This window comes from Nansenia antarctica, assembly GCF_963989245.1.
Source record: "Nansenia antarctica genome assembly, chromosome: 19".
NCBI lineage: Eukaryota > Metazoa > Chordata > Actinopteri > Argentiniformes > Microstomatidae > Nansenia > Nansenia antarctica.
The window spans coordinates 23,672,074-23,682,073 of NC_137692.1; the positions used below are offsets into that span (position 1 = coordinate 23,672,074).

The window sequence follows — 10,000 nt, forward strand, 5'->3', positions numbered from 1 at the left end:
AGGAGGGTAGGGATGGGGTCCAGAGGCGATGAGGCCGGCTTCAGTGCAGCGGCCATCTTGGATAGGGCTGGTAGAGTGAAGGGACAGAAGCTGGAGAACGTGGATGAACATCCCAGTGTGGTGGCTAAGTCCTTGGTGGAGTGCGGGATGTTTTTTCTGATATTGGTGACTTTATCAGAAAAAAAGGATAAAAATTCCTCGCACTTAGCCGGGGATGGATCTTGGATGACGGTAGGGGGGGGGTGAACAACGGTGTTGATCGTCCTGAATAACACTCTGGGGTTGTGTGAGTTAATGGAGATGAGAGTGGCAAAGTACTTAGCCCTTTCAGTCTTTACGACCTTCTGATAGGTCCTCTGCTTTTCCCTCAAAATCTCGACTTTAGAACTCTCTGAATCTACTTTAGATGACACAGAGTAGGTTAGTTCTGTCAGGCTGGCTAGCCAGGCTACACCCCCCTCAACACAGCAGCTGTCTGTCACAGAATCATTCAACCTCTTCTACCAGCAGGGCTGTCAGCAGCCAGCACACCAGGGGAGGCTGGTGGAGGTAGAAATCGGAGGATGGTGGCCTCGGGTTGTCTAGTGGTCTCGCACCGCGGTCTACAGTGCACACATAATATGCCCATGTCGGCATGGGTTCGAATCCGGCCCCCATGCCCTGCTGACATGCCCACTCTCTCTCTCCCTTCTTCTCCTTACTTTCCTGTCTGTCTTCACTATGTGTCTGTCCGATAAAATGAACAATATGAGTGGGACTGCCCCACTTAGAAAAAATGACGTAATTAAAAAAGAAATGGGAGGATGCATCACAGGATGCGTTCCATGCGTTACGACGAGCCCATCCTCCTATTTCTACCTCCACCAGCCTCCCCTGATGAACACCCTGCCACACACACACCAGGAGACCCGTGACCGTGGTCCAGGGGGTTTCCATAGAGACGCCGGACACACTGAGCAGATCCATCTATCGTGACGTTAGAATTATAAGGTTCTAAACTACCCTAAACGGAGATAGAACCTTATCATTCACTCGGGGTGCAGGCATATATGTATACACACACACACACACACACACACACACACACACACCCTCCTAATGCAGTCACACACACACACTTTTCCATCGCCCCTGAACACTGGGACACATGCAGCAGCTGACATCCACAACAGTAATGACTAGCCTAGGCCTCCACCTCCTCCTACCCATCTATCTAGTATCTGTAGCCTTACTGGAGCAGCCAGGTGGCTGATGTCAGCATCTATTCTACCCCATCTGGAGGGACGCCGGTTCAAGGCCCTTGTCCCCACCACCCTCTCACATCTCTGTATTACTGGCAGAGTTCCTCAAGGCCAGCAGCATGTGAGACACACAGAGTTATCAATGAACGAGAGCACAGTATCACAAAGAAAGAAGAAAAAAGAGCAAGAGAGGGAGGGTGCATTCCTGTCTGTTAAACACAGCTGGTTACTGAGCGGTAGAGAGAGAGAGAGAGAGGGAGAGAGGGAGAGAGAGAGAGAGAGAGAGAGAGAGAGAGAGAGAGAGAGAGAGAGAGAGAGAGAGAGAGAGAGAGGGGCCAGGTGATGTAATGATAGAGGAATGTTGGTGAGATGTGTAAGTTACTGCTCTAGGACTTACGTGCGTGTGTGTGTGTGTGTGTGTGTGTGTGTGTGTTTGCATGTGTGCAAGAAAGCACATGTGTGTCTGTGTGTTTGGAGACTTTGGAAGTTGGAAGTGTGTTCCCTCAAACCTGGCCAGATCAGAAATAGCCAGACAGCTCCAGACACCGATGCTGCACGAGCATTGTTCCCCTGACCTGGGGAATGGTATCACACACACATGACACCATTCCTGCATGCGTGATGATACCTTCCCCCATTCCTTTCCGTGCATTACAATGAGCCCGTCCTCCAATGTCTACCTCTACCTGCCTCTCCTGAAGCAGTTATTTACTCTGTCTAATATCGGAAGCATGCACCCCTACCCTGATTGGTTGGACCAGGTGTGTTAGTGCATGGCTGCAACAAAAACATGCAACCCTAGTGGGCCACCAGGGACCAGAGTTGAGACCCCCCCCCCCCCTTGTGTCGATGACTAATAATAATAATAATAATAATAATAACTTTAATTTATATAGCGCCTTTCACAAACCCAAGGACGCTGTACAAGGGGATGAAACGGACAGACAAAACAGAAAACAAACAAAGCAAAAACTAAAACAATGACTAGGGGCCAAATGCCTTGGAGAACAGATGGGTTTTGAGGGCTAGTTTGAAGGATCACTGAGGGGAGGGAGTTCCAGAGAGTAGGTGCAGCCACGCTGAAGGCTCTGTCCCCAAAGGTCCGTAGGTTAAATGGTTAAAGGTCTTTGATGGAGATAAGAGTTCATGAAGTGTTCTCCCCCATGGCAGACTGTCGTGACGTTAGAATTATAAGGTTCTATCTCCATTTTTGTCAAAATTGAGTTTTTTTACATAATCTGATCCATTAGGTGTTTATTAATGCCTGTGTGGTGTTATTTTTAAAATGTTGACATTTTTGAGTTAGTAATTAATAAAATACAAAGGTTCCATCTCACAGAACATAATGGAATGTTAAAACTTTGATGCTCAATATCTCTGAACTGCCCTAAACGGAGATAGAACCTTATCATTCTAAACGGAGATAGAACCTCATCATTCTAAGCTCACGCTGTGACAGCGGACTCAGATCAAAGCTTATCTCGTCTTATCAGACAGATAACTCTGCTGGTGCCTCTCACACTGATGCAGTCAGACACTTTGGCTGCGTTCGTAAATTCTCTCTGGAAATCTGATCAGCACTCATGGAAATGCCTCTTGTCCAATTAAATTACTTGGTCCCTTTACGACATTGAACCCAGTGTGCTCTCCGGCGCTCTCAGAGCGAATTTTAAAAAACGCAGCCAATATCATCTCTCTGGGGCGCAAGGGAGAGATAAACAAGGGTGTGTGTGTGTGTGTGTGTGTGTGTGTGTGTGTGTGTGTGTGTGTGTGTGTGTGTGTGTGTGAGTGTGTGTGTATTGTGTTGCTGGTCTGTTTTGTTCTCTCGCATATCTCTCTGAAAGCCAACCCACCTGAGGGGCAGTGAACTGAAATGTGATCTGGTGATTCAACGTCCTGTAGGAGAGACGGTTTCCTCCTGTGTTCAGCAAGAGGGAGGTGGTGACACCGGTGTCACAGGTGTCACCACAGTGAGTTAATGTCATGCAGCTGAGGGGCGGCTGTGGCTAAGGATTGTCAGAGTTGTTGTTTTGTTTTTTTTATTGGTTTGGGGGTTGATGCCTTCCAATGTGTTGTTATGTGTAAATAATGTAAATGATAAATTTTTGATAATAAAAAGGAGGTAGAGCCGGCGTCTAATGATCGCAAGGTCGGTGGTTCAATCCCCAGGTGGCCATGTCTCGAGGATGTCCTTGGGCAATACACTGAACCCTAAATTGCTCCCAATGAGCGGACCGGGTACCTTGCATGGTAGCTTGCCGCCATTGGTGTGTGAATGTGTGTGTGTGAACGGGTGAATGAGAGGCCATGGAAAAGCGCTTTGGAATAAGGCGCTATGTAAGTGCAGTCCATTCATAATGCTGATGTTGTTATTAAACCTTTAATTTAGGCAGGGAGGTCTCTGCTTACAGACAGGCAAACAATCATAAATGTGCATTTCAGACATAATTACAAACGTTACAAATACAGTTAACTAATTGCATATCAATTACAAAGTAATGTAAAAGTAAAATGTGTGTGTGTGTGTGTGTGTGTGTGTGTGTGTGTGTGTGTGTGTGTGTGTGTGTGTGTGTGTGTGTGTGTGTGTGTGTGTGTGTGTGTGTGTGTGTGTGTTGTAGAGTATTGAACGCGAGGAGCCCATAGAGGTGGACCCTGCTCCTGTCTCCCCCTCTGGACTAGAGAACGGACACAGCACAGCCCCAGGTAAACACCCCTGTCTCTGCACCCACAGACAAGCACCATGGGAGGCTGGTGGAGGTAGAAATCGGAGGGTGGGCTCATTGTGATGTCATGGAATGGAATATGGAATGGTATCAAGGTCATGAGGTCATGATACACTGCTAACACCCCCCCCCCCTTCCCCACAATATCCAATCAGAAGTCTCGACAGTGCCTTATAGGAAGAGCTCACCTCCCAGCGACGTCCCACATGAACACACGGCCCCCGTCGCCAAGCGGATGCCGTACCTACCCATCACCGCCACTACCAAGATGGCCGACGTCTCCGTCACCAAGAGGCCCGATTCGCCCGTCAGTCCCGAACGCTCCCAGCGTGGCTCCCCTCCGCTGGTTTCAGAGCCCGCAACCCACAGCCAATCAGCTGCTAACAACCACCAGCCTCAGTCGATCCCAGAGTCCTCCGTCCAACCAGGTAAGAGTAATCAATCAGTCTTCAGGCTGTTCAGATCTTAGAGATAGAATGAGTAGAATGGACATGGTCCCTCAGACCATGGCAGTTTGGACTCGTACACCAAAAGATGGCCGACATGGAATTGTAATACATACGTAATTGCCATGATGGTACTGTAATCATTATTCGGTTGTTAAGTCATGACGTGTTTCCGGGTCCAACGTTGGCTGAGGCGCTCTCTTCGAAATGCCTCAGTAATAATAATAATTCATTACATTTATATAGCGCTTTTCCGAGGCTCAAAGACCCTGACAATAATATGGGGAAAACGGGAAAGTGCTGTGTCCCTTGTTGTATGAATAGATCCGAGTCTAAAAAACGATTGAACTGTCATTCTACCACTGTGGTACTCTGGTGGAGGGAATTTCTGGTTTGGACCCGGGAATTGCTAAACGTCACGTTTGACGTCAGACTTAACAACCGAATAGTTTCTGCCGTAGCTTTCTACATTTACATTTAGATTGTTGACATTTGTGACAGCAGTTGGTGAAAACCGGGAACAAGTCTGCAAACCGACAGACCGTTCAGACTTTTATTCAGAAAAATGTAAATGAATTATATGACTTTATTTAAATGTTTCAGAATAAAAGTAAAAAAGTTACATTTTGATTGGTTGGCGACATGTTCCCGGTGTCACCAGCTGCTGTCACGTTTAGCAGACGCTTCTATCCAAAGCATGCTTCCATCTGTGACCCCTTCCTTGTGTCCTGGTGTTCTAGTGTCTTCTATGAAGACTTGGACTCCTATCAGAGCTCAGGGCTCCCCTCGACTCTCAGGTGAGACATGAGACATCAGATATGCCTCGTTACTGTGTCTGTTACTGTGTCTGTTACTGTGTCTGTTACTGTGTCTGTTACTGTGTCGGTTACTGTGTCTGTTGCTGTGTCCAGGCCTAACTGCAGCAGGTACCCAATACGCTATGAAACAATGTAAACATAACTGGAGACATCCTTAAGATTGCTAGTAAAAATACACCTGAGTGGTCTCAACTGACCCAAGGTTTAGTAAGCTTGCCAGTAAGTAAAAGTACATTTGGTAATTTAATGGAATTCACTGTCAATTTGCTAGCAATCACAACGAGGCTGCATATCTCCAAAATTATGAATCTGTAGTTTTGTTTACATTCTGCCGTTTGTGACGTACACACTTCATTAGAATGAGATTCAACATTCTTTATTAGAATGTTTCTTTATTAGATATTCTTTAGAATGTTGCTCCGATCTAACCTAAATTAACTGAACTCTGAACTCATTTGCAGAAAAGTCCTCCTCTGCTCCGCCTAAATCTGTGACTTATTCTGGCCTCATTCAAGACAACACGGACAGGTGAGTGGGACGGGGATAAAGCAAGGAAGTGAGTGTCGCGCAGGAAGTAGAGCCGGCGTCTAATGATCGCAAGGTCGGCAAGGTAGATTTGAACCCTGTGTGTGGGGTGTACTTGGGCAAGACACTGAACTCCAAATTGCTCCCAATGAGCAACAGGCTTCAACAACTATTGAATATTTTTTACACAGTGATGTGTGTGTGACACTACTCTGTCTGACCTGTGTCGTGGATTAATAACGAGACTCAAGATAGGAACTTGCTTTAAATCTAGGTATAATATTTATTAAAGAAAATGATCTTTTCACAACTCGAGTTGGGACAGTCAAATTACTTCACAATGGGAAGCTTTCAAAGAGACTGCCACCCAACTCTCACATAGTACATTTGATATACATAGTCATAACATTGATAACGAGTCTGCTGATGGAGTAAGTTCCCATGGGACCGACAGCGAGTCCTAAACAAACTGTTTATGAACACAAGGCCCAAACAGCTCTGTGTTCACAAACAGGACAGTCAGACTCACAACAATCCCACAGGAACACTCCACTGTTACACTCTGTGTGAAAATGGATACACCATGCATACATGATGTAAAAATCCATTACACCTCGTGAGCTTAGAATTCTAAAGGTCTATCTCTGTTTAGGGTAGTTCAGAGATATTGAGCGTCAAAGTTTTTACATTCCATTATGTTTTATGAGATGGAACCTTTGTATTTTATGAATTACTAACTAAAAAATCAGTCAACATTTTAAAAATAACACCACACAGGCATTAATAAACACCTAATGGATCAGATTATGTGAAAAACTCAATCTTGACAAAAATTGAGATATAACCTTATAATTCTAACGTCACGACCTGTCTCCTCCTCTCTTCTGTAGAGTGGGCGATGGAGGCGGAGACCTGTCGTTGGGGCGGGGCGTGGAGAGGAGGCGGGAGCTGGTGAGGTCACAGACGCTGCCACGGAACATTGGAGGTCAGGCACGCCGATCAATCTTTGAAAGGCTGGACTCTGATGTCAACAGGTATGGTCCTAGCTCCTCCCACCTGTCCCTCTCTCTCTATTTATCTCTCTCTCTCTCTCTGTCTCTCTCTCTGTCTCTCTCTCTCTGCCTCTCTCTCTCTCTCTCTCTGTCTCTCTGTCTCTCTCTCGTTCTGTCTGTCTCTCTCTATCTCTGTCTCTCTCACTCTATCTCTCTCTGTCTCTCTCTCTATCTCTGTCTCTCTCTCTCTCTCTCTGTGTCTCTCTCTCTCTCTCTCTGTGTCTCTCTCTCTCTCTCTATCTCTCTCTCTCTCTATCTCTCTCTCTCACTCTATCTCTCTCTGTGTGTCTCTCTCTCACTCTCTCACACATCCTCTCCGTGTAATAAACGATGTAATAAAGCTGCAAGTATTCAAGCAGAACTATAATAACCTATGTAATGTAGTTACTATGTAGTTATGTAATGTAGTTACATGTATTACTATGTAGTTGTCAAATAATCGAGTTTAGCAGTTTTTCGTTATTACACCGGTGGAAATATCCCCTCGTCTGATCAGCAGGCCCAAGCCCGTGGACTCCAAGCCCAAGCTGAAGCGTTCTCAGAGCTTTGGCGTGTCCAGTGCCAGCAGCATCAAACAGATCCTCCTGGAGTGGTGCCGCTCCAAAACCATAGGATACCAGGTGAGGCACAGCTCAGAACCCATAGGATACCAGGTCGTGAGTTTAGAATGATAAGGTTCTATCTCCGTTTAGGGCAGTTCAGAGATATAGATCGTCAAAGTTTTTACATTCCATTATGTTTTGTGAGATGGAACCTTTGTATTTTATGAATTACTAACTCAAAAAAGTCAACATTTTAAAAATAACGCCACACAGGCATTAATAAACACCTAATGGATCAGATTATGTAAAAAACTCAATTTTGACAGAAATGGAGATAGAACCTTATAATTCTAACGTCACGAGGTGAGGTACAGCTCAGAACCCATAGAGAACCAGAGGAGAGATGAGCTCCACACAATCAGGGAGATGTGAACTCAGAGACAATTGGACGTATTGGAACAACTGTCATGTTGTCATCTGAGATGAAGCCACTAAGCAGGAAGTAAGTAGCAGTGATAACATTGTTGTTGACCTGCTCCTGAATGAGGAATAACCCTGCCTCCGTCTCTGGTTTCTACATAGAGTCAGACTTGAGCATGTGGTGAGGCATTAATGTGTTCATTAGCTCCATCTAGACCCTGCCCATGCCCTGCATACCCATCTGAGCTACAGCTGTAGGCCTACATACCACTCAGTACAGCTGAGTATGGCATGGGTAGACCTGCCAGGCCTAAGACCTGGCTCACAGCTCAGCTCAGCACAGTACAGCTCAGCACTCCAGTTGAGGGGGGATGAGGGGGGATGGCATCCCTCCCCTGAAATAAAAACAGTCTTCTAAAACTGCCACCCCCCCTTTCCATCCCTTATGTCATGTTATCAAAGAACGTGGAGAATTACTGCTATTTCAAAGAACGTGGTATTACTGCTTATTTAGTTTTGTGCATATTGAGTAAAATACTGTGAGGGGGGGGGGGGGTCCCCATGTGATAAAAATCACCATCCCCCCTGATTTTCTTTTACAACTTGAGTACTGGTTGTCATGATCAAAACGTTACAAATGCAACTTACCGAGAAGCCACCCTTCTCTGCCCTCTCCCACTCACTTGGTTTAATTCAGCCGCTATAATTCAGCCGCTATCACAGGGCGTAAATACAAAGCTCATTCTCAAGTATATTTGGTATTTATAGACTTTAGTATGTACGCAATTTTAAACAAGCGCAGCCCATTTTATAAATAATGCTTACGTCCGTTTAGAAAAATGCTCAGCACAGTGAGAGCGAGGACTGCTGCTCTGCAAACATGACAAGTTGTATTTCCCCAGTCCCAAACTGAGGGCTTTATTAGAACGGCTCGGCCAGAGAGACCGTTAAATGACACGGGTCAGAGCGGAGAGGAGAAGGAATCGTTAAACGTTCCTGCTCTCTGTTTTCTCCATTAGAACCGCGGGACAGTCAGACTCGGTCTAGGAGAGATCCCTATAACGTTGGGATATGGTGCCAATCATTTTTATTGGTCTTCCTCTTATGTCTGGTTTATTCTTACGACGCTTTTACTGTGGCACACGCACGCATGGACGCAGAAGCACATACAGGGGACACACACACACACACACACACACACACACATGTGCACACACACACACAAACACAAAAACACACACACAAAGACACACTCACATGAACACACTCCCCTACAGCCCAGACACCTCCTGTAGCCATTGAGACTAGTACACAAGACACACTTCGGGACGTTAGAATTATAAGGTTATTATTTTTTTCATAATCTGATCCATTAGGTGTTTATTAATGCCTGTGTGGTGTTATTTTTAAAATGTTGACATTTTTGAGTTAGTAATTAATAAAATACAAAGGTTCCATCTCATAAAACATAATGGAATGTAAAAACTATGACGCTCAATATCTCTGAACTGCCCTAAACGGAGATAGAACCTTATCATTCTAACGTCACGACTTGCATTCATGTGTGAGTGTGTGTCTCGCACTCACACTAACCCTAACCCTCCTCTTCCTCCTCTTCCTCTTCCAGAACATCGACATCCAGAACTTCTCGTCCAGTTGGAGTGACGGCATGGCGTTCTGTGCTCTGGTCCACTCGTTCTTCCCTACGGAGTTTGACTACAACGTTCTGGCTCCTGCCGAGCGCAAACACAACTTTGAGACGGCCTTCAGCACGGCAGAGTAAGTGGCTTTATGTTCCTCCAGCCTCCACCTTGCTTTACATCCTTTAACTACGTGGGGTTTTGTTCCAGCTCAGCATTAACACACACAGTCAAGTTTCAAGTTCAATTGTTGAACGTCACATTACACAAGTGTAAGACAGTAAAATTCTTAGGCTTCTTCAGTTCCTGACGTTGCAGCACAAGACAATAAGGCAAGATTATTTTTTTTAAAGTGACAATAGTACAGGACATGAATGACAAATAAGACTGGATACAATTAGCCGTACAAATAGTAAATAAAATAGATAGTTCTAGGAGGTAGAAATCGGAGGATGGGCTCATTGTAGTGCATGGTATGGAAAGGGGAATGGAATCAAACACACTTTACCATTAATAAAATGTTTTGATATATTTAGGATACCATTCCTCATTCTGTCCCATGCTTTACAGTAAACTAAGCCCGTCCTCCGATC

At 45.3% G+C, this 10,000-nt stretch overlaps 1 protein-coding gene across 1 annotated transcript in view; it reads left to right on the plus strand.

The window, feature by feature from the left end:
- The window catches only part of smtnl (smoothelin, like), a gene marked incomplete at both ends in the record, with an annotated part of 46,435 nt that overhangs the window by 33,825 nt on the left and 2,610 nt on the right, over positions 1-10,000 (plus strand). The window contains 7 exons of the mRNA XM_080549315.1: positions 3,860-3,944; positions 4,120-4,392; positions 5,151-5,207; positions 5,690-5,756; positions 6,644-6,787; positions 7,302-7,425; positions 9,395-9,546. Coding sequence (XP_080405441.1) covers positions 3,860-3,944; positions 4,120-4,392; positions 5,151-5,207; positions 5,690-5,756; positions 6,644-6,787; positions 7,302-7,425; positions 9,395-9,546 — 902 coding nt within the window. The remainder of the gene's footprint in view (positions 1-3,859; positions 3,945-4,119; positions 4,393-5,150; positions 5,208-5,689; positions 5,757-6,643; positions 6,788-7,301; positions 7,426-9,394; positions 9,547-10,000) is intronic.